At 42.3% G+C, this 25,736-nt stretch overlaps 1 protein-coding gene across 1 annotated transcript; it reads left to right on the top strand.

The window, feature by feature from the left end:
- Positions 1-451: 451 nt before the first annotated feature.
- On the top strand, positions 452-21,738 carry cplx2b (complexin 2b; the record flags this gene model as incomplete). The annotated part of the gene is made up of 3 exons (XM_083980700.1): positions 452-482; positions 17,584-17,759; positions 21,541-21,738. The coding sequence occupies 3 exons, from the start codon at positions 452-454 to the stop codon at positions 21,736-21,738; spliced, it is 405 nt and encodes a 134-aa protein (XP_083836826.1).
- Between the last annotated feature and the right edge of the window lie 3,998 nt (positions 21,739-25,736).

Genomic DNA, 25,736 nt, shown 5'->3' on the forward strand with positions numbered 1-25,736 from the left:
TGTTGAGTGTGTTTGTCTCAGTGAAATCTTCACTGATCCTCTGGTGTGGAGTTAACAGGCAGATGAGCCTCAGTTATTGATCGGTGATCGGGATTCCTGTCACTGGGCTAAAGAGTGTTAAGAAGATTCAATTGTCTGTTGTTTGAACATCAGCCTCCTCCTCCTCCTCCTCCTCCTCCTCCTCCTCCTCCTCCTCCTCCTCCTCGGTGTCTGTATTGACAGGTTGAAGAGGAAGCAGCTCGGGTTTCTGTCGACCAGATGTGTAGTAACATGATTTCTACTTCCTCCTCCTCCTCCTCCTCCTCAGGTCCAGCAGAGCGAAGACGTTCGACGCCTCAACAGACGAAGGAGGACGGAGAGACAGAGACCTCAACAGACCTCGGACCTCGGCGGCTTCATGCTCACATCTCTTCAGCTTTGAGAAGAACCACAGCACCAATCAGCAAGAAACATGGATTTTGTAATGAAACAAGCTTTAGGAGGTGAGTATATACGACTGGACGCACAACAGCTCATGTCTGTTCTGATGATACTGTTGTTACTGCTGCAGCAACGATTGGTCGGAAAGAGAAACAGCTTCAGGTCTGTGGAACAAACCCATGAGATGTTTGGTAACTCAGTTCAGTTTGATCTAATTGAATCTAATTTATTGTATTTGTCCAGCTCCAATTCATAACACACATATTAAGACTCACTGATGGTTGTTGATCATACCGTACACAACCCCACCTGTAGATTATTCATGGGTTTTTTTGTGTTTTAAATATATTTTGGGGCATTTTTGCCTTTAATTGACAAGAAAGGGGGAATGACATGCAGTAGCCTACAGATTGTACACAGTTGGGAATCGATCCGGCGATCACTGCATTGGGCATTGCGAACATGGGATGTGCTCTTAACCACTCGACCACATGATTCATGTTGTAAATATTAGTTATTTATACTACATTTACTGTGTCTGTTACTCATATTACCGGAGTGACATAACACATAATATTATTAAAGGACAATTCCGGGCAAATTCAACTGGGGCTGTATGTTCCTATAACATTTTAGGTCTAAAAGAAGGAATCTGAAGATTTTCAGTTTAATTGCTCCTGTTTTGCGGTAGTTGTGTCTGTCCCCGCATCGCCACGGCAGCGATGAAAGGGAGCGGATTGAAGTTCTGCTGCTTCGGCTGTTTCCATCCCTCAAAGCCACAGACAGCGTCAGATGGAGACTCAAACATGCAACCAGAAGTTTATTTACTTCAAGCAAGTCAAGAGTTGATATTCCTGTGTTTATGACACAAACGCACTGCAAAAACTCAAAATCTTTCCAAGAATATTTGTCTTATTTCTTGTCAAAATGTCTCATTTCTAGTCAAAACTAATCTCTTTCCACTTAAAATAAGACTCGTCACCTAAAAATTAACTTGTTTTTAGATCATTTTCACTTGTTTCAAACAAATTTTCACTGAAATAAGTAGAAAAATCTGCCAGTGAAAGCAAGTTTTTTGTGCTTGTAATAAGAAAAACTTGCCCCAGATTATTTCAAGTGAAAATCTGCTTGAAATAAGTAAAAAGTATCTAAAAAGAAGCTACTTTTTAATGTGATTATTTTAAGTATAATGAGATTTGTTTTTGACTAGAAATTAGACATTTTGACTAGAAATAGGAATAGAAATATTCTTGGTAAGATTTTGAGTTTTTGCAGTTCTCATAATTGAGAACTGAGAGAAAGTAGACTTGAAAAAAGTGGGATGAAGATTATTTGCTGACTGTAGTGTTGAAATTATGAATCTGGGAATTGAACTGAAATACAGTTTGGAAACAAATTGGAAGCAACTTGTGAATAGATTGATAAACAAAAATACATATTTGAAAAGTATTTACAGCAAAAACAGGAAGAATACTCAGGGATTGAAACAGAGGTGTAGATCTAGTGAGTCTGTTAGAAAATGTTATCATTTTGATGAATCGTTTTTGTAAGGTGAGAATACAGTTGAGGGAGCTCTTGAAAGTGCTTGCCCAAATAATAATATTACAATATGAAATGAAAGGATCGATCCTCGTATAATATATATTAATCAAGATTTTACCAGGCAGTAGATGACATATTCTTCTAATAACTCCAATATTTCTATCTTGTTTGAAATAGACAGAATATGACTCTTCCAAGTAAGATTTTCATCAATTAAGATACCTAAGAATTTTGTTACCCTTTCCAGGATGTTGTTGTCAATAGATGCGGGGACAGACACAACTACCGCAAAACAGGAGCAATTAAACTGAACATCTTCAGATTCCTTCTTTTAGGCCTAAAATGTTAGGAAAATACAGCCTCGAGTTGAATTTGCACCGGAATTGTCCTTCAATCCGACCTCAGTAGAGACTCTTTTCTGAGAGTCCTGATCATTGATTATTGATCTGACTCGGGTCACAAGATAAAAGCTGATCAGGTTCAGTTTCTAACATCTGTCAGGAGGAAACAGAGATCTTGTTTTCTTTTTTTGTTTTTTTTCCCGTTTGACTCATTTAGAACCAGAGCGACATGATAAAGCAGGGGCGGCTCCAGAGGGGTGAGGGGCCCCCGGGGGCCACAGGTCATCTGGCTTCATCAGCTCAGTGACCAGCAGCAGCCACGATGAATGAAATGAGATTTACTCCTTTACAGCTCACTCTCTCCCTCTTCTCTTCTCTCATCCCCCATCACTCCTTCGTCTCCTGCTCCTCCTCCTCCTCTTCCTCTTTCATCCCCCCGCTTGTTCATTTCCACTCCACACCTCTAATTCTGTCCTTCTCTTTCCTTAAATCATCTCCTTCGTTTCGTGTCTGCTTAGCTGTGTTCCTCAGGCCGACATCAACTCGTTCTCTTTCTTATTGTTTTGATTGTTTTAAAGAGTTGATTACAGCTGTTTTCAACGTTCACATGCAGTCATTAACCCTTTCATAATATTAACAATAACTTGGTTGCACACGGCCATTTAAACACCAAAAACCCTTTTGAAAAACCCGAAAATGAGCCCTGGGTTTCTCCTTTTCTAACCCCAATATTTGGTCATGTATATTATATGTATATGTACATTGATCGGGATATCCCAGTTGATTACAGTTACCATGGATACAGGAATAATCCTGTTTGCTCACGCATATAAACGGGTTATTCCGAATGTTTCAGAAACAGGAATATTGACCTTAACCCAAATATTGACTACATGTAAACGTAGTTTCTGTTTAAGCAGATTTTCACTCTTGGTCTTTGGGAACAGTTCAGGATAAAAATAAATCTAAAGGGTTTCATGTCCCAAACTGATCAGGAGAAGCAGATCACTGAATGGTTTAGGTCCAGAATACATGAATGACATGTTAGTAGAGTCTAAACCCAGTAGAGCTCTGAGATCTACTGACTCAGGTCAGATAGTGGAGCTCAGAGTTCAGACCAGACATGGTGAAGCAGCATTTAGCTGTTATGCTGCTCACAAGTGGAACAAACTACCAGCAGAACTGAGATCAGCCCCAACTCTAAGCACTTTTAAATCCAGGTTAAAAACATTTCTCTTTTCACGTGCTTATAGCTGAGAACTTAAAACTTTATCTATTTTCTTTTATTTTACTTTTATTTGCTCTTGCTTTTAACTCTGTTTTGCTTTATGTAAAGCACATTGAGTTGCCTGGGTATGAAATGCGCTGTATAAATAAAGATGCCTTGCCTTGCCTTGCCTAAACAGAGATCTTCTGTGTTTAAAACCAAAAAATCTGACCCTGTAACAATATGGAGATATGTAATCTGGGCTGGGTTTTTATTTTAAATGGTAACAAAGGAAGATTCAGAACTGAACTGAGGATTTCTTGATTCATCTTCTGTCTCCTGACTCAAGTTTTTGCCAAGGCTCGGCCCGCCTACGTAGCTCCACTACAGTTTTATTGCCCTACAGTACTCTGCCTATGATTGAAATGCTTTCTTACTGCTGAGGATCTACCGGATCTATCAGAGAACAATGGCTAAGTGTGAAGTTGGAGTTCAGTAATGGAAGCTGAGAGACGGATGTTTGTGTTTTTTGTGGCAACTTAAACTTGTCAAACAAAACCTGCAGCTGCCTTTGACGGACATCTTGCACGGTCGTTGTTTACAGCTTCATCGTGCTCCTGCTGGACGTCGTACGTCATTATCAAAACGTTAGCGACAGGCTAAAGGCAGATGCAGTGATTTTAAACTTCAACAGAGAGTCCACTTAGCAGGAAGTAAACGAGGCTCAGTGGAGAGTGGCCCGTCTCTTTGCACAGACCTGCAGCCTAATGGACATGAGGCAGCAACAAACACACAGAGTGGTTCAGCAGGAACGTTGGTGACGACTAAAGTTCCTATCACTGTCTCATGAGCCTTAAAGGGGCCATGTTATGGAAATATCACTTTCTGAAGGCTCTTTAACATTAATTTAGGTGTTTGTCTTCCCTCCTTCTCCCCAAAATGTGAGAATTGACAAAAAAAATCTGTAGTTTTCAGGCTCCTGAGGTTGAAATCCATGTGGTTTTACAAGTCGTTCCCTCAGTTGTCTGACAATGATGTAACTAGGTTTCGAATTTGCATAATCCCACCTCTACCTGGGACTGTTGGAAAGCCTTGTGAGCAGTGGTTCATTTGCATTTAAAGGGACAGGCACCGAAACCAGCCGTTCTGGACAGGACTGTTTTGAGAGGATGAAAAGAGCTGTGATGTTTGAGTTTGTATTTGGTTATAAAAGAGTCTCATATTAATGTGGATGAATCTACATTACCACCACCATGGGTCCATTTTAGATAAATATATCGTTTTGTCTTTATAATTATTTTGTTATTATTATTTAACCGTCGACTTGCCCAGCATTTCCTACTGTCGGTTTCCCGGACGCTGCCCGGAGGGTCATGGGAATAAGGCCGGCAGGTCGCTGTTTATGATCGGAACTACGACGGTATCTGATCGTCTTCCAACCTCCGACTTTTATTCTTGATTAATGAAAACATTCTTGGCAAATGTTTTTGCTTTCGTTCGTCTTGTGCTGGTCCAAGAAATTGGCTCATAGTGTGAGAAGACTTCACTTTCTGAAACTCCTCGTAGTCCCTTTAAGACACCTGGGAACTATTTTAATTTGTGGGAAAGGGGGAGAATATGTCTGCTTTTAATATGAAGAAAGATTTGTGACGATTAGACATTTTAACATGTTGAGTCTATGGAGACTGACTCTAGTGGTCAGGAGAGGAACTGCAGCTGCTGCTTCATTTTCATGTTTCAGCCTCAGATAGACAGTGATTGACTGATGCTTGGTTGAAGCTGAGAGGTCACATGACCTGAGGTGATGCAGACTGGAGTCATGTGATGTCTGCTGCACCAGGCTGAAGTGAAAACCAGGAGAAAATGGTTGAAAGCCCCAGAACCAGCTCTGGTCAGTGAACGCACCACCTCCACCACCACCACCACCACCACCACCAGCAGCAGCAGCAGCAGCAGCAGCAGCCGGTGTGTCGGTTAATACACCTGAAACATCACATCACATTCAGTTTGGTCTCACTACATCAGTTCTGCCTCTGTCTTCATCCATCATCCCCCCCCCACCACCCCCCTGAGCCTGGTGTTGCCCCCCCCACCCCCCTTTCCCTCAGTCCTTAATGGACTCCTCCATCTCTCTCTCCATTCAGGTCTTACTACTCCTTTTCCTTTAACTCTATCAAACCTCTGCTCTCCCTCCATCCCTCCATCAGTGTGTCAGTGTGTGTTACAGACCATAGACCCCCCCCCCACACACACACACACACCCCCTCACACCCCCCCTCGTCCGTCCAGACCAGGTTGAAGTGTTGTAATTTACCTCCTGCAGAGGTGCGCTCTAGTGCTGTGACCTTTTCTCCTGGAACAGACTGGCATTTATTTCATTGGGACACAGCTGGTCATCCATGAATATATACAAGCAGCTGCAAACACACACACACACACACACACACACATACAGAGCCAAAAACACATGCATTGTGTAAAGAACAAACACACACACACACTCAGACAGATGAGGTTTCATCTGTGCTACAGTCCCGGGGGAGAACGAGGCCGTTGTGAGATGAAGTGCTGCAGCCAATGGACTGTTGTGTTGAGGTGGGCGTGTCGGGACATCAATCTAACAACAACCCTGCAGTGTTTCTCATGCATAGAAATGACTCTGGAGCCACAAACCAAATAGATTTTCCAACCCCCCCACAAAGATTTCCACATCTCTTATTTTACGGACTCACAATATGAACCTGCTAGAAACTTGTGAAGAAGCTAAAAGCGTATGGAGGTATACATTTGTGTCTTTATTATTCAATCAAAAACAAAGTTGGTTTAAACAAAAAATATATTTTTCAATCAAAACAAACTTCACTTCAATCAAAAAAAATAAGAAAAAAATTTCAATCGAAAAAAGTGTTTGAATGCAAAAAAATATTTGAGTGCCTAAAAATTGCTTGTGAACACTTTTTTTCTTTGATTGAAAATTTCTTTTTTTATTGAAGTGAGTTATTATTTGATTGAAAATATTTTTTTGTTTAAATAAACTTTTTTGATTGAATAATAAAGACATAAATATCCTACCCATAATATGGCCCAAATACAAAAAGATGACTTATGACAAAAAAATATTTTCAATCAAATAATAACTAACCTCAATAAAAAAATGTTTTAAAAAGTGCTTGAATGCAACTTTTTGGATCTCAAATATTTTTTTTTGCATTCAAATTTTTTCTTAGATTGAAATGTTGTTTTTTTTGATTGATTGAACTGAAGTTTGTTTTGATTGAAAATATATTTTTTGTTTAAACCAACTTTTTTTTAATTGAATAATAAAGACACAAATGTACCTCCATAAAAGTGTCCATTCAGTCCATGTCCACACAAACACCATCCTCTCTGACCGGTTCAGCTGCACCCAAACTTTTATCTAATTTAGCCCGACACACACACACACACACACACGCACACAGACACACACACACACACACACACACACACACACACACACACACACAGCCGAGCCAGGCCTTCGCTAATGTCATTAGATGTTCGTCACCTCCTGACGCTCTGATTGGTCCAGACTGAGGTATAGATCTCAGCCGCCGGCCACAGATTGTATTCGCTGGTTGTTTAATTAGAAATCAGATGAATCAGAGTTTCCACGTTGTGTTAGATTAATCAGCTCAGGACAGAGCGGTCGATACCACGGACCGGGACCGGGTCAAATACTGTATATACTGCATCAGTCTTTCTGCCTTATTTTAGAGTGAACTTTTCTAAGCTCAGACGATGAATGTAGGAGTTGTGTCTTGAGAGATCCAATCACAAGCGGACACAAGTGATTAACCATAAATACAAGTGTAAACAGGCACTAAAAACATTTTGTCAAACCACGTACCGAGACTGAGACGCATTTATTCACTCTCCTTTGATTGCATATGCAGTTTGTGTTTACAAAGCAACAGTTTCTAGTGACCCAGAGTTGTTAAAGGGATAGTTCAACATTTTGTCTAATCGGCCCATAACCATAATCCCTATAGTCTTAGCAGTATAGGTTTGTTACCTTTAATTGTCGGTGCAAGCTATTTTTAGAACGGCGGAGCAGAGCCGTGAGCTGCTCAGAGCTACGCTACGGAGGCTCATTATGGGATTTCTTGGTTTCCCTCATCAAACTCATCAAATACACAATCCAACAACTCCACAACGCTCTGGTGGACAAGTTGTGACCTGCACATTCACCACACTATGAGATAATAACACAACGTTACCAGACAACATTTTGGCAAATTGGCCCATTGCCATAATCCCTATAGTCATAGCAGTAGGTTCGTTACCTTTATTTGTCAGTGCAAGCTATTTTTAGGCCCCGTCCAGACGAAGCCGTTTTTTTCGAATCCGGATAAATACTTTATCGGATTGGCCTCGCGTCCACACGGATCCGGCGTTTTCAGGGGGTGAAAACGGTATTTTTTGAAAACGGGTCCCAGAGTGGGAAAATTTGAAAACGCCGCCCCAGCGTATCCGTCTGGACGGCCAATACGGATTTTTTCAGAAACGATGATGTCATGCCCCCCGCCGCTCTACCTGTAACCTGAGACACACACACACACCGCTGCAGCAGCTGCTGCACACTGACAGTCTATGCACGTAACAACAACGGCCGACTGTCGTCGCATCGCTCAGACGCTGCGGCTGAATCACGCCTGTTTAATCATCACTGATCGTAATATTTACTCTGACACGACTCCCTGTCAACATTTAATCCATGTTTGAGTTTGAATACAGCGGGGAACTTCTTCTTCTATTGAATTACAGCGGGGACTTCCCGTCTTATTCAGCTGTCTTATGTGTGGCAGGCAGCGCTACAGCGACACACACACTCCACACACACGCCTGCAGTATGTAGGTACTACAGCGTTTTGGGTCGTTTTCAGGTGATCGTGTGGACGCAGATATTTTTGAAAACGATGCCGTGTTTACGGAGATTTTTTTCAAAACGATTAAGAAAAAGATCGGATTCGGTGAAGCCGCGTTTTCGTGTGGATGGGGCCTTAGAATGGCGGAGCAGAGCTGTGACCTGCACATTCACCACGCTATGAGATAATAACAGAACGTTACCAGACAGAGTTGTTTTAGAGGGAAATACAGAGACTGTTGATGAAAAACTGTCCCTGAAGGCAACGTGTATCAGTGGTTTTGCATGAATTTCCCTCTAAAACAACTCTGTGTGGTAACGTTGTGTTATTATCTCATAGCGTGGTGAATGTGCAGGTCACAACTTGTCCACCAGAGCGTTGTGGAGTTGTTGGATTGTGTATTTGATGAGTTTGATGAGGGAAACCAAGAAATCCCATAATGAGCCTCCGTATAGTGTAGCTCTGAGCAGCTCACGGCTCTGCTCCACCGTTCTAAAAATAGCTTGCACCGACAATTAAAGGTAACGAACCTACTGCTATGACTATAGGGGTTATGGCAATGGGCCAATTTACCAAAATGTTGAACTATCCCTTTACTTGATTCATTCAACCTGAAATCGTCCTCCTCGTTGTTGTTGGGACGATGAAATGAACCTCAAGAAACTTTCTTTACAAACACACCAGACTGTGTATCACATCTGAAATGAGTTTTTTTCCCGTATAATAGAAGATGCAGGATCTCCTCGTCTCATGAAAGATGCTATCAGAACACCGAGCCTGTTCCCGCTCTCTTCTTCCTTCCTTCTCCGACCTCTTCAGGATATCAATCACATGAATGTCGCCTTTTTCTCATAAAGAGGCTGAAATAAAAGACGATGTGAAGATAATCAGTCACAGATCAGCGTGGACCGGTCCTGACCAGCCGCCGCCAGTTTCATTTCCTGTGCAGGCGGCATGGGAGGACGAGCCGGCGAGGACGGTGCAATAACAGGAAGAGCCGGCGGCGAGCAGACGCCAGAACCACACGCTTTCTTTACTGCTCAAGAGCACTTCAGCAGAACATGTGGGTTCGTCTTGAGTGGGCTCACACTGCAAAAACTCAAAATCTTCCAAAGAATATTTGTCTCATTTCTAGTCAAAACTAATCTCTTTCCACTTAAAATAAGACTCATCACCTAAAAATGTACTTGTTTTTAGACACTTTTTACTTCTTTCAAGCAGATTTTCAATTGAAATAAATAGAAAAATCTGCCAGTGAAAGCAATTGTTTTGTGCGTGTAATAAGAAAGAAAAACTATCAGATTTTTCTACTTATTTCAAGTGAAAATATACTTGAAAGAAGATAAAAGTGTCTAAAAACAAACTACTTTTTTTAAGTATAACTATGTATGTATATGTATATGTATATGTATAAATATACTTATTTTAGTTATAATTAGATTTGTTTTGACTAGAAATGACATTTTGACTAGAAATAAGACAAATATTCTTAGATTTTGAGTTTTTGAAGTGCAGTCCGGTCGGTGACGTCACCACACTGCAAATCTTACCAAGAATATTTTTCTTATTTCTAGTTAAAATGTAATTTCTTGTCTAAACAAATCTAATTATACTAAAAATAAGACTCATCACATAAAAAGTAGCTTGTTTTTAGACACTTTTTACTTCTTTCAAGCTGATTTTCACTTGAAATAAGTAGAAAAATCTGATAGTGGATCAAGTTTTTCTTTCTTATTACAAGCACAAAAAACCTGCTTTCACTGGCAGATTTTTCTACTTATTTCAAGTGAAAATTTGTTTGAAACAAGTGAAAATGATCTAAAAACAAGTAAATTTTTAAGTGATGAGTCTTATTTTAAGTGGAAAGAGATTAGTTTTGACTAAAATTGAGACATTTTGAGAAGAAATAAGACAAATATTCTTGGAAAGATTTTGAGTTTTTACAGTGCACGAGGCCGAACAAACATCTGACGGATGCTGCAGTCGGTCCGGGCGCTCATGTGACTTATGAGGGCGTAACTTTGCAGTGGAGGTCATTCATTATTTAAATGAGCTCAATTTTTCAAACCCCTCCACCCCGAACAAATTACCCAGCAGCCCCGCTTCTCCGTCTGACTGGCTGAGGGAGGGGGGAGTAAATGGTGCATGGCTCGTCTCTCCGACTTCCTCTGCCTGGTGTCCTCCTCCTCCTAACCAGCCTCATTGTCTCTGTCATTCCAGCTCAGACCTCCTCCCTCTTGTTTCTGCCATTTTACTTTCTCCACACTTTATCCTCTCTGTTCTGTTGAGCTCATTTCGCAGACAGTTTTGTTTTGTTTTTTCCGATTCGTTTTCACTGTCATCAGTTTGTGAATCCAAACCAATAGCTTGTTCTCCTCCTGTCTCTGTCCATCTCGTCCCGTCCCTGCTCAGTGGACAGCAGTAATCAGCCGTCCAGCCGTGAGGACGTGTCGCGGCCCAGTTTGCACTATCGGACAAATATTAGGTGACATCTTCTAGTTGCAGAGACGCCGTCTTCGCTCTGAGGCCTCGGCTCGAGAGGATCGTTTCTCTAACCTCGTATCCAGGGAGCCTTTGCTTCCATGACACCAACGTGATTAACTAACAAATAGAAATATATCTTCAGTTCAGAGACTTTATCTCATGAGCTTTTTTGTATTCAAGCGAGCTTAAAGCAGAAGTAAGCGATCCGGTCGTTCTTGTCAGCCGATGGAGTTAGCAGTCCCCTGCCCTCGTCATGGATCTATTGGTCCTCGTCCCTACGTCACCACATTCACGCGCATCCCTTGGCTGCACACACAGAGAGGACCGCCCCTTCATGCCGTTCTCTCTCCTCATTGGATAAAGGTTGTAGGATACAAGGAAGTATACAATAAGTTTTCTCCTCGGCTTACAGCAGAGCAGAGTGACTGACAGACCCGTGTTTCGGACCAAACACTCTATGTAAGTGATTGCCGTTGGAAGATAGAACTATTTAAGACTTATATTAACACAAATGTTCTGCTTACTTCTGCTTTAAGCTCCTCTGAAGCCTCTGCTGGCTGTGCAGGCTCTCAGATGGCCATGTCCTATCTTCAGAGAACCATAATTAATGTGGATGGAGGAGAAGAAGATGCACTTTCACAATTTAATGTGGATGTTTTACACTTCATTCCTTAATCAGCTTCAACGAAATCCACTTGATCGATCACATCTGATCCACCGAGGCTCTCCAGTCCCAGTGTTTGTCAGTTCAGGCGTCCGCTGGAGCGTCGGAGGAGCTGCACTGTACCCATAATGCATTGCCACCAGATCTCCGCCTCTTCAAACCGAGAGCTTTTGTGCTTGAAAACCCCTTCGGCACAAAGACGTGGTCCATGGAAAGGCTGAATGAAGTAATGAGCAATTGACAACAAGAGGACCGGGGTCGTTTGAGCTCTTAGCCTTGAATCGGCCACCTTTGTCTGCAGAGAGAATCTGTCAGCTGGTCGGTAACGGACGGATGGAGGAGGTGGAGGAGGAGAAGGAGGAGAAGCAAAGGAACGGAAAGAGGAGGAATGAACCAGATCTGACTGAAGCAATGCAACAACATCAGGATGGATGGTTGGATGGATGAGCAGATGGATGGAGAGATGGATGGATGTTTTGATGGAAGGAAGGATGGATGGATGGATGGATAAATAGATGAATAGATGGATGGATGAGAGATGGATGGATGGATGGATGTTTTGATGGAAGGAAGGAAGGATGGATAAATGGAGAGATGGATAGATGGATGGACGGATGGATAAATAGATAAATGAATGGATGGATGGATGGATGGATGGATGGATGGATGGATGGATGGATGGATGGATGGATGGATGGATGGATGGATGGATGGTTGGATGGATGGATAAATAGATAGATTGATGGATGGATGGATAGATAGATAGATGAATGGATAGATAGATGAATGGATGGATAGATAGATGGATGGATAGATGAATGGATGGATGGATAGATAGATTAATGGATGGATGGATGGATGGATGGATGGATGGATGGATGGATGGATGGATGGATGGATGGATGGATGGATGGATGGATGGATGGATGGATGGATAGATAGATTAATGGATGGATGGATGGATGGATGGATGGATGGATGGATGGATGGATGGAACATGTGAAGGGTGAAGACACTAACAGCAACAACTTTGGTCCAGAATTTATTTTATTATTACCATGATTTATCTAATTGTGTTTTACCTTTAGATAGATAGATAGATAGATAGATAGATAGATAGATAGATAGATAGATAGATAGATAGATAGATAGATAGATAGATAGATAGATAGATAGATAGATAGATAGATAGATAGATAGATAGATAGATAGATAGAATACTTTATTAATCCCCAAGGGGAAATTTGTTTTTCACCCCAACAGTCAACATGACCGGGGTGAAGAGTCTTCACATGCAGCCGTTTAAATGAATTTAATCTTCAAACCTCTCATGGATCCAAATCTAAAAGGTCTCTTTCTGTGGGAAACTGACATTTATGATCCAGAGAAAATCCCAGGACTGTGAACAGATCTGGACTTCCATGCGTCCACTTGCCCTTTAGGTGTTTGCTCACACACACACACAAACACATAGTTCCAGTAGCTACATATGGTGTGTGTTTGACTGTTTTAACACAATGGCACAACGGACAGTCTGACCTTCACCTGGCTCCCCTGTGAGTCCCTGGGGAACATGTCATTGCCCCCCCCCCCCCCCCCCCCCCCGTCCCTCATCAGCCAACCCACCGTCTGTGAGCTAATTTGTCATCCTTAGGTTTTCTGCCACCACACGGTGCTGCAGGGCAATTAGTACCGGTGCATGGGGCTGCTGCAGAGCGACGGGGCCGACCACCCCGGGTCCATACACCCGGGAGGGAACCGCACAGTCCTTAAAGGGATAGTTCACCCAAAATTCAAATTTCACTCATTATCTACTCACCCTCATGTCGACTAAGAGCTGTGAGAATTTTCAGAGTCCTCCGTTCCTTCTCTGAGTTACGGGGGGGTCCGCGCAGCAGTATTTGTCCATATAATGGTTGTGAATGGTGCTCACTTTTCTTCGTCCAAAAAGTACACACCAAAAAACATCAAAATACCTCCATAGTGCTCGTCTGTAATGTCCCTCTTGAATTGAAGCCCCGACATGAGAAATTGCTCCAAAAAAAATTAAATAAGTCTATATTTTAAGCTTGTTTGTAGCGGAAGCTCCCAGTGTCTCAGTTCACTGCTCTTCCTGTGACCGGCGGAACAATTTCTCATGTCAGGGCTTCAATACAAGAAGGACATTACAGACGAGCAGCATGGAGGTATTTGGATGTTTTTTGGTCTGTCTTTTTGGACGACGAAAGTTGGTATCCATTGACAACCATTATATGGACAAATACTGCTGCGCGGACCCCTTATAAAAGGCACTGATACCATGGATATGTTTGCAATATTTTGTAATATTAAAAAAAATATATATAGAGAAGGACCTATATGAAAGTCTCCAATGTGTCCTTCACTGTAAAAACTCAAAATCTTTCGTCTTATTTCTAGAATATTTGTCTTATTTCTTGTCAAAATGTCTCATTTCTAGTCCAAACTAATCTCTTTCCACTTAAAATAAGACTCATCACCTAAAAATTTACTTGTTTTTAGATCATTTTCACTTGTTTCAAACTAATAGAAATAAGTAGAAAAATCTGCCAGTGAAAGCAAGTTTTTTGTGCTTGTAATAAGAAAGAAAAACTTGCTCCACTATCAGATTTTTTTTACTTATTTCAAGTGAAAATATGCTTGAAAAAAGTAAAAAGGGTCTAAAAACAAGCTACTTTGTATGTGATGAGTCTTATTTTAAGTACAATTAGATTTATTTTGACTAGAAATGACATTTTGACTAGAAATAAGACAAATATTCTTGGTAAGATTTTGAGTTTTTGCAGTGTTAGCATGTGCCCTACTTGAAATCAGATACAGATCCTACAGCAGGATTTAATGCTCCAAGTCAATTCATCTTTGGTGCAGAAAATACAGCTTTCCATTGTTTCGACTTCTACCTCTCCTCGGTGATGAGATATATTTAGCCCAGATTCTGGCTTTGGCTAAAAAAAGGCACTGGATGGCAAACTAGGCCGCCAGAGGCAGATCAATACCCAGATGAAGTTTTCTCTCTCCGCTGGAGGATCCATAATTCATACACTCTCAGGTGGTCCTGTATTTACTATCGATCAGAGGGAGGCAACAACAGCATTATCGATGTGTTGGAGGGAGTCGCTTCCACACAGAGGAGGCAGCTTCTGTCACAGATAAAGAGATGAGTCGAGGCAGAATAAAAGGAGGTGGCGAAGGGCCTCAGTCACCCTGCCATCAGCAGCTAATTATCAATCAACATGTCTATGACTCTGCTAGAAAATAGTGAATGAAAAATCCCAGAATCCAATTTGATGTCGTCGTGCTGCTTGTTTTTAAACCCAAAGAGATGTTGTTTGGCAATTTTGCATAAGAAATTACTTGAAATTATTTACAATTTTTTAAAATTTATTTTAATGTTTATTTAACAGGGACGATACATACAACATTGCCACAAAGAATGAAAAATGCGATGCATACAAGACGTCTAGCTTCAGCTAATTTGCAGTCTTTGTCCCTGGTCAGGCTAGAGAAGGATAAAAGATACTGAATACAATAAGTGCAATAATACAAACACAGTGGATAATACAGTGAATAGGTATCATGAATAAATAAACACAGCTACAAAATTTTGATTAAGAAATTGCACAAATTAAATACATTAAACGTTAGTAAAATGCTGTATTGACAGTGACTTGAGAGAAGTTAATGTTCACATTTCTGCTGCTGCTTAAGCCAATGTTTAGCTTCAGCACTAAACAGCTTTAATTCTGTTTGGGATTTGATTTCTGGTTATAAAGAATTCCATAGGTGTAGGCTATACCCAGCACTGAAAGGGATGATTGACCGAATGTTGTCCTGCATCTTCGAATTTTACAGTTTTGCTTGCTCATGCTCCTTGTCATTGTCCCACAGTTGTCTGATTTAGTAAAAATCTGTGACATCGATTGTGGGGCAAAATAGCAAAATCTTCATTTTCTAACAATCGATCAATTCATTATTTGAGCCCCCACTGGCTCAGATAACCCTGAATCACCATGTTTCCACCATTTGCAGTGACCAGACACTTTAAAAGCTCCAGCTCTCCTTCTGTGGAGGCACAGCACCCTCTACCTGTGATGAACACCCATCGCTTGTACTGATCTATGTTGAACAACTCTGGTACAACCAGGGCCGGCCCTGTACATCTGGGGGCCCTAAGCAGGATAAAATTGGGGACCCTGCCTCACAGTGTATATAGCCTATGTACCATCAAATATTCATAAAACCAGCTACCGTATGCAACCCTTGCATATTTTATTGTACCTCTATCAACATGATGGCGAGCAGATATTTTATTACTAATTAGAGTCACTGAAACACTTAAAGCTGTCTAATTGCACTTGTCATTTTTTCTTCTACTTTGTTTTTGTCTGAATGTTAATGTTAATATTGTGAATGGCAATAGGTGGCTCCAAACCGGCAGTATTAAATCACTACTTTTGATGTAGCAGAAAGATAAAAGATTCTACAAAAGATTACAGTTTGAACAGATTTCTTTTCTTTAAATTATCCGTACAGCTTAATTCTAGAACCCTTAAAACAAAACTTCAGTTGAGAAGAAGATAGAGGATGTTGGTTGGTCAGCAGCATCATCAGCAGTAACCAATGGAGCTGTGGAGAAGATTAGTAGAATTTTTTTAGCCACTTGTGTACACACAATTTAATTTTCCAACAGAGATAAACATATTGTGGCAACAAACAAGAAACTTACCAACTGTATGACTGGAACCAGCCACAGGGGAATGAGGATGTGGCAACATGACATATCTAATCAGCCATTAATAAATGGGTGATTGATCCTTTATCCCCTCACAGGAAAACAGCTGTTATCTTTTCACTGTAAACAGACCTTTTTTTTCGTCCTCGACCTTCTTCTTTTTCCTATTTTCCACACCTGACGGATATATCCTTTTGGACATCGTCGCTGTCCAAAAGCTAATCACCTCCTCGCAAATCGCGATCTCAGTGAGTGAGGGAGGGAGGGGGCCAGGGGGAGAGGGGGGGAAGGGGTGGTGCGCGCTCGTTACCGGAGAACGGCCACAGTCTGCGTTACGTTTACTGTACGTATGCGTGTCACGGTCATTGTTGCCAGTTGGGTCAAGGGTTACATGTTGCCCTTGTCAGAGACGGTTAGACAAATGATTGAGCAAAGTTTGGGGGCCCCCTAGTGGCTGCGGGGCCCTAAGCAGCTGCTTAGTTCGCTTATAGGGAGGGCCGGCTCTGGGTACAACCCAGAGTGAGTGTGTTGCTGTGATGCTGCGGTAACAGGTATAGGGCCGACAGATGGCCGACACCGGATAGAAGAAAGTGTCTTCCTCTGTCTCAGTGGTTCTCAGTGATCCTTTCCAGCTGGCTCCTCTTCTTCCGTCTTGTTTTCCAAGACGCTTGGAGGATCCTCAGGGAACCCAGGGTTGCCATATAATCCCCAGAACTGCTGATGCTCAGTGTTTTCATAGTGCAGAGTGACAGAGTGGGAGTCTGTGTATATGTGGTCTGTTGTTGGATGTCTTCATAGAGCCCATATGAATTTAGCAAATCCTTGACAGTGTTGGTTAAAGATTGCAGAGTAACTCAAAAGAAGTCTCACTGATCCCGATGATGTACCAGATTTGTTCAAGATACAAAGATCACTCTTGGAATAATGTATTTGATGATTTATGGGTTGGCTGGTTGGCATATTTTGGGGTTTCCAAAAGTTAAAACAAGGGAGCTCTTGGAATTGCAAAATTTGGAAGGTTTAAGAGTCGACAAAACAACTTAAAAGATTAAATCCACTGGCTATGAGCTTCCAAAGATCTGATTGCTGTTTGTTCTGTCCATGTGGTTTTACTCTCTGGCACTTGAGTAATTTCCAAGTACAACAAGTATCGAAGCCACAAAGTTACACCAAGATGGAGTTTGGTGAAACCTACACTGGAACGTCGTGACAAACATTTCAGATTGTCGGTTTGCTGAACTGTAATATCCGTGTTTTTCTTTGTCCAGGTGCCACCAAAGACATGGGTAAGATGCTGGGTGGGGAGGAGGAGAAGGATCCGGATGCAGCCAAGAAGGAGGAGGAGCGGCAGGAGGCGCTGAGGCAGCAGGAGGACGAGAGGAAGGCCAAGCACGCCCGCATGGAGGCAGAGAGGGAAAAAGTACGGCAGACCATCAGGGACAAGGTAAGAAATACCTCCACTTCCTGCTACCTACACCTCACATCGCTTCCTGTTAGGCCTTAGGAACCAATAGGACCCAACGGTCTGAGGCCACGATCACATTGAGGAACCATGCAAGGTTTTGGTCAAAGAATCCTCTTGTGTTTTCACTGAGGACTTCATAGACATAATTAAGTGTCAGCTTTCTGCTGCCGTCTCTTGTGTTGGGTTGGTTCTGATCCGAGTCTTAAATCAGCTGTAAAACACTAAAAACAATTATTTCTCATCTCTTGGTTACGTACTCTGATTATCGTTCTTATCGTTATAACCAGGTCAAAATCGACCCTAACACCACAAATTTTAATTTTAACCAGAGCATTTTAGACTTTTGTGAAAAAAGATTTTTGTTTACGTAAAGGGACAACGAGGAGTTTGTATTTGGTTCTAAAAGAGTCTCATATTAAAGCAGCAGTAAGCAATCCGGTGGTTTTGGCTAACTTCCTGTCAGCCGATGGAGTTAGCAGTCCCCGCCCTCGTCCCTATGTCACCACATTCACGCGCATCCCTTGGCTGCACACACAGAGAGGACCGCCCCTTTATGCCGTTCTCTCTCCTCATTGGATAAAGGTTGTAGGATACAAGGAAGCAACTGGACTTAGTTGTTTGTCTAGGAAGACGTTTCACCTCTCATCCAAGAGGCTTCATCAGTTCATGTACGCAGCTGACCAGGCTGGGACTGGTCCAACTATCTGGTGTGGAGACTCACTATTTAACCTCTTGTGTGGGCGTTTCACAAGGGTGATGATGTCACTGGTTCCCTTTTGTGCTCCAAGTGCCAACGACAGTAGTTGGAGTGACAGTCGTTGGTGGGAAGTTGGTTTCGACTTCGTTAGTGCCCTATTGTGTTCTAACGACAGTCATTGGAGTCACTTGCCACTTGTGAACAGTGGTTGTTCTTTGAGGCTAGATGGTTGAGTCTCCTGGGAAGGGATGAAAGGGCAGCATTGTAAATTGGAGACAGGTGGTGTCTCAGACCTCCTCCCCTGTTGAGGGACGGTTTTTCTACTTTTACAAAAATGGCTTCTTTAACTCCTCTTTCAAACCATCTGTCCTCTCTGTCTAGGATTTGGACATTGCTGTCCTCAAAGGAGTGGGCTTTCTCCTTGAGATGTAAATGAACAGCAGAGTCCAGTCCTGAGGAGTTTGCTCTCCTGTGTTGGGCCATGCGTTTATGCAGTGGTTGTTTTGTTTCTCCAATATAGAGGTCTTTGCATTCCTCGTTGCATTGGACTGCATACACCAGATTGCTTTTGTGGGTGTGTGGTGTTCTGTCCTTGGGATGTACCAGTCTCTGTCTGAGTGTGTTGCTGGGTTTGAAATACACAGGGATACGGTGTTTGTTAAAGATCCTCCTGAGTTTTTCTGATACTCCAGACACATATGGAATGACTATGTTTTTTCTCTTGTTTTGTCTTTCTTTCTCAACCAATTTGCTGGTTTTCTTTCTGGAAGCAGCTGCAGTTTTCACAAAGGTCCAGTTAGGGTAACCACAAGTTGTGAGGGCGCCTCTCAGGTGCTTGTGTTCTGCCCCTTGGGCCTGTGAGCTGGTGGGCACGTTATCAGCTCTGTGTTGCAAAGTTCTGATAACACCAAGCTTATGTTCCAGAGGGTGGTGAGAGTCGAAAAGTAGATATTGGTCTGTATGTGTGGGTTTTCTGTATACCCCAATGTGGAGGCTCCTGTCCTTTTTCATATGGACGTCACAATCTAAGAAAGGCAGACTATTGTCCTTGACATCCTCTCTGGTGAACTTGATGTTTTTGTCCACTGAGTTAATGTGTTCGGTAAAAGCTTGGGGTATACAGAAAACCCACACATATCTACTTTTCGACTCTCACCACCCTCTGGAACATAAGCTTGGTGTTATCAGAACTTTGCAACACAGAGCTGATAACGTGCCCACCAGCTCACAGGCCCAAGGGGCAGAACACAAGCACCTGAGAGGCGCCCTCACAACTTGTGGTTACCCTAACTGGACCTTTGTGAAAACTGCAGCTGCTTCCAGAAAGAAAACCAGCAAAGTGGTTGAGAAAGAAAGACAAAACAAGAGAAAAAACATAGTCATTCCATATGTGTCTGGAGTATCAGAAAAACTCAGGAGGATCTTTAACAAACACCGTATCCCTGTGTATTTCAAACCCAGCAACACACTCAGACAGAGACTGGTACATCCCAAGGACAGAACACCACACACCCACAAAAGCAATCTGGTGTATGCAGTCCAATGCAACGAGGAATGCAAAGACCTCTATATTGGAGAAACAAAACAACCACTGCATAAACGCATGGCCCAACACAGGAGAGCAAACTCCTCAGGACTGGACTCTGCTGTTCATTTACATCTCAAGGAGAAAGCCCACTCCTTTGAGGACAGCAATGTCCAAATCCTAGACAGAGAGGACAGATGGTTTGAAAGAGGAGTTAAAGAAGCCATTTTTGTAAAAGTAGAAAAACCGTCCCTCAACAGGGGAGGAGGTCTGAGACACCACCTGTCTCCAATTTACAATGCTGCCCTTTCATCCCTTCCCAGGAGACTCAACCATCTAGCCTCAAAGAACAACCACTGTTCACAAGTGGCAAGTGACTCCAATGACTGTCGTTAGAACACAATAGGGCACTAACGAAGTCGAAACCAACTTCCCACCAACGACTGTCACTCCAACGACTGTCGTTGGCACTTGGAGCACAAAAGGGAACCAGTGACATCATCACCCTTGTGAAACGCCCACACAAGAGGTTAAATAGTGAGTCTCCACACCAGATAGTTGGACCAGTCCCAGCCTGGTCAGCTGCGTACATGAACTGATGAAGCCTCTTGGATGAGAGGTGAAACGTCTTCCTAGACAAACAACTAAGTCCAGTTGCCTTCGATTTAACCTCCTTTGAAATACTATGACCTGGACAAATGAGAATATGCACCGGCTTGATACAAGGAAAGTTTTCTCCTCGGCTCAGAGCAGAGCAGAGTGACTGACAGACCCGTGTCTCAGACCAAACACTCTATATAAGTGATTGCTGTCGGAAGATACAACTATTTAAGACTTATATTAACACAAACATTCTGCTTACTTCTGCTTTAATGTGGATGAATCTACGTTACCACTTGTTAATGGGTCCATTTAGATAAATATATCGTTTTGTCTTTATAGTTATTTAGTTATTATTATTTAGTGGTCATTAGCATTCCTTACTTTCGGTTTCCTGGACGCTGTCCGGTGGGTCATGGGAATAACGCCGCCGAATCACTGTTTATGGTCGGAACTATGACGGTATTTGATCGTCTTCCAACCTCCGACTTTCATTCTTGATTAATGAAAACATTCTTGGCAAATGTTTTAGCTTTCGTCTGTCCAATTATTTCACCGTGCGCGTGGAGGCTCATGGGAAATGTAGTGTGAAAACACTTCACTTTCTGAAACTCCTTGTTGTCCCTTTAAATAGAGGTTCCTGACAAAGTCAAAAAGCATTGATGCTATAAACAAATTTATGTGGTTGCTACTTTTATGCATTTAAAACCTGAAAACAATGTTAACCTTGTCCTCACTACATACCATTTGGTAGATTAGCTGTCTAAGCGACAAGGACAAACAGTACCTAGTGAAGTGGCACTGTAATAACAAGAGAGTGTTATGCTGAAGGTCTGTGGTCCAGGCCAAACCAGTCAACACCCTGTAACTCCTGATTGCTTCACATTCACCGTGTTTTTCTTTCCTTGCACATCATCTCTTGTCCTGTCTTCACTCAGTATGGGCTGAAGAAGAAGGAGGAGAAGGAGGCGGAGGAGAAGGCCGCCATGGAGCAGGCCTGCGAGGGCTCGCTGACGCGTCCAAAGAAGGCCATCCCGAGGGGCTGCGGGGACGACGAGGAGGAGGACGAGGAGAGCATCCTCGACACCGTCCTCAAGTTTCTGCCCGGACCTCTACAGGACATGTTTAAGAAGTAAAAGAGAAACAAATCAAACGAACCCTAGATTCAGGGTCCGGTCTAGCCGGGGCTAGGCTGCGGGGCAAAGGGAGGAGGGATCTTTGAGTCAGGGACGACGGGTTGAGCGAAATTTGAAGGTTTGGGGATACGAGAACCTGGGGGACTCGAACTGGTTGGGGTACTTTTACACAGAAAAGGTTTGAGCGTAGATCTGGGGCATGTAGAAGTCTGTGGGATCTGGGGAGGGTTCTTGCCAAACTGTTAGAGGCTACTCACTGCCTTTCTAGAAATCTTTTAATTTCTTCTTTTCTACTCTAAGACGATTGCGTCATTCTTCCCTTTTTATTTGCCACGATTGCTGTACAACCTTTCAACGGCCACTTAGCACATTTCTTACACTTTAAATGTGTATTTTCCTTCTCTTGTGGTTATTTGTTTACACCCATAAAGATCAGGCATTGGTTGGCCACCACCTGTTGCCAAGCAATGCTGACCAATGGAGAACAGTATTTCCTTAAACAAAAGGCCAGTTGACACTTTTGTCCTTTTGCCTCTGTGGTTTTTCAAATGGCACTGCCACCATGTTTTCCAGTAGATGGAGCATGTTTTGTTTATTTCAGTGGGTGTTTTCTACTTTTATGAACCTGGTGTAGGTCTTTATATTAAAAAGATAAAAAAAAATAAAATCAGCATTTGAGTTTTTAGGACATGTGCCTTCATACCATCTCCTGCTCCAGCAGAGGAATTGTAAATGAGGGTTTCATTTAGAGTCAAACAGGTGTACAGTTGTTGGTAGCATGTAGGCACGTGTTCAAAGATACAAAGATCACTTTTGGAATAATGTATTTGATGATTTATGGGTTGGCTGGTTGGCATATTTTGGGGGTTTCCAAAAGTTAAAACAAGGGGGCTCTTGAAATTGCAAAGTTTTGAAGGTTTAAGAGTTGACAAAACTACTTAAAAGATTAAATCCACTGGCTACGAGCTTCCAAAGATCTGATTGCTGAGGAAGAAGTTTTTATTTCCCTGCTACTTCCACCTCTAGTTTTACAAAAACTAGACTTTCTAGGCCTGTCAGCTAGATAGACTGCCACCATGTGAGAAAAAAAAACAACTTACGATGTTGTTTAGAGCTCATGTTAATACATGAATTTAAAATCAAAAGAAAAGTTACCATTCATTCAAGAAAACAAGATTCTTTGTACCTTTTTTTAAAATTCCATTTTCAAAAACAAATCACTGCAGTTTTGTCCAAATGTACAGATTTAAACACAACTCAAAGTAAAGGTCAAACCAAGTCCTCATGATGTTATGTTGTGTTCCCCATAGACAATCAAAGCATTAACCATTGGGAAACATATGGGGTAGCTGTTACTGGTCATGTTGTCATTTCCTGTCACACCATCCAAGGATTGGTTTAAATATCTTTACATTTTCATATGCTGTAGTGCCATTTTATGGAGTATTTTAATTTGCAATACATCATCACAACCCTTACATCCCAAATTTTAATAATATTTATGTATTTAGGTCCATACATTTTATTATCATTGCTAAAAAAGTGAAATAGACCATAAGAAAAGGAAAATCGTTTTTTTTTTTTTCCTTTTTTTTCAAAATACAGAAATATCATAGTTCTATCCCTCAAAATTGTAAATGTAAAAAAGTTGAACAAAATCATTTCAAACCATAGAAAATTTATTTTGAGTGTGTACATAACCAACTTTTTGAGATACACTCCTTTTTATACAATATTATAAAAACGAAAATAAAATGCACATTGTGGACAATTGGCAAAAAGACAGGATAAAAATCTAAATAAATAATTTACAATACTGGATTCAAATCTCTATGTGTGCCAGATACTTTTCAGCATATAAAAGATCTTTGTATAAGAACCACATTCATCTATAAAAAGTGCAAATAAAAAAAAATTAAAATCGTTTTTTTCCTGTGCTGAAACTTCAGAACAGATGAACACATTTCAGAACAGATGAACACATTTTTATATCAAATTATCTATACAATCAGGCAAAAATATATAGAGAAATAAACAATATGCAAAAAGGCAACATAAGAACAGATGAATGATCTTTTTTTTTTTATATAATATATATATTGAAATACAATCGTTTATACATTACATACGTTATACATTATTTACAAAGGTGCAATTCCAGCATTAGCCTACTGCTCAATAGCACCTGTGGAGCTGTGGTAGGACTGGTGACAGTTCCTGTCTACAATCACACAGAGCGGCACTTTACAGGCCTCACACATGAAGGGAGTGCACTTCCCACACAGCCTGCACTTCCTGCGTCCCTGTGTGGCCTTTTTCGGTCCAGATGCCCCCTCAATAAGAGCCACAGGAATGTGCTGTGCCTGGTAGCTCTGTGGGACAGGTTGTGGGGGCACTCCACAGAGCTCTGCTGTCAACAGCTCCTGGAAGGCCTTGTGTGTCATGGGCTTTTGCTCCAGTCTGCCACACAGACCTTTGTGGAGAAGGTAGCTGTTTGTGACAGCAATGTCAATGAAATGATGCAGCACCGTCACATACCACTTCCTGGTTTTTCTCCAGGAAGAGTAAGACCCGATCAGCTGGTCAGACAGGTCGACTCCCCCCATGAAGCGGTTGTAGTCCTTCACAGCTGATGGCACTGGAAGCTCGACCGCTCTGTATTTTCCACCAACCTTGGACGCTCTTCTCACTGTGTCCCCTGAGAAGGCAGTATGCAAAGTGGAGCACACACTCACCTCCCTTGTGTCCATCCATTTTATGAAGATCAGAGGTCCCTCTCTGATCCACCGTATTGTGCCTCGTGGAGACTTCTTTGTCAGGGCGTTGACTCTCGTCCTGGGAATGCCAATTCGTTTGTCCCGAAATGTCCCACAGGCTCCAAACCCCAGGCCATGAAGGTGGTGGAAGAGTGCTGGGCTGGTGTAGAAATTATCACAATAAATGTGATAACCAGATCCCAGGAAGCTCTTGTTGATGAGTAACATCACAGCGTCAAATGACAGCCCCTTCCCATTCTGCAGAGTGGACCTCCCTGTGTAGATGTTAAAATCCACAGTGTAGCCTGTGTTGTCAGACAACACAAAAAGTTTGATCCCCCATCTTGTGGGTTTGTTCTTTATGTATTGCTTCAGGGCAATCCGGGCTTTGGTGGCTACCATGCGCTCATCCACGGAGAGGTTTTGCTGGGGGTGGTACACAGCTTTGCAGGCTACACGTAAACTGTCATACAGGGGGCGTACTCTGTGTAGGCAGTCATACTCATCTGTGCCTTTTCTCCTGTCATTGGAGACATCTTCGGCAGGGTCACTCATATGAATGTTCCAAGTGATTGCGAGAAACCGGTCTCTGGACATGACTCTCTGAGGATAGGGCACATTGAAAATTGAGGTGGTCCGCCAAAAATCCCTGAGCTTTGGTAGCTTCACAATCCCCATGTACAGGGTCAGCCCAATGTACTGATACAGCTCTGGTTCTGTGAGCTCAGTCCATTTAAACTTCTTGCCGGCAGCAATATTTTTTGCCGCATTTTTATTTGTGTTGGCACACAGTGTTTTCATGGCAGCCCGGTCAAAGTACAACCTAAACAGGTCAGATGGAGATGGACTGTCACATCCCAGAGGTGGCTGCACACCCGGATTTCTTTTAGGGATGAAATGCGGTGGGGGATGTGGCAGACTATCAGGCTCCTCTTCTGTTTTCCAGCCAGCTCCATCAGTCTCTGAACTGGAGTGACTGCTGCGGCCTCTTGCTGGAGTGTGACTCCTTCCTCTCCCTCTGCAACCTCTCTGTGCTGAGGCTCGTCTCTTTCCTCTTCCTCTGCCTCCATCTGGGGCACAGGGTGCTTCAGAGGAGCAGGGGACCTCCTCCTCCTCCACCTCCTCCTCCTCAGCATGATCAACACTGCACACAGAGGTTACACGGTGTGTTAGATCTACCGTAATCCATCACGAGAATGATAATTATGTGTAATTATTTCGAGTTTTCCCTAAAACAAAAAC

This window comes from Trachurus trachurus (assembly GCF_905171665.1).
Source record: "Trachurus trachurus genome assembly, chromosome: 10".
Lineage (NCBI taxonomy): Eukaryota > Metazoa > Chordata > Actinopteri > Carangiformes > Carangidae > Trachurus > Trachurus trachurus.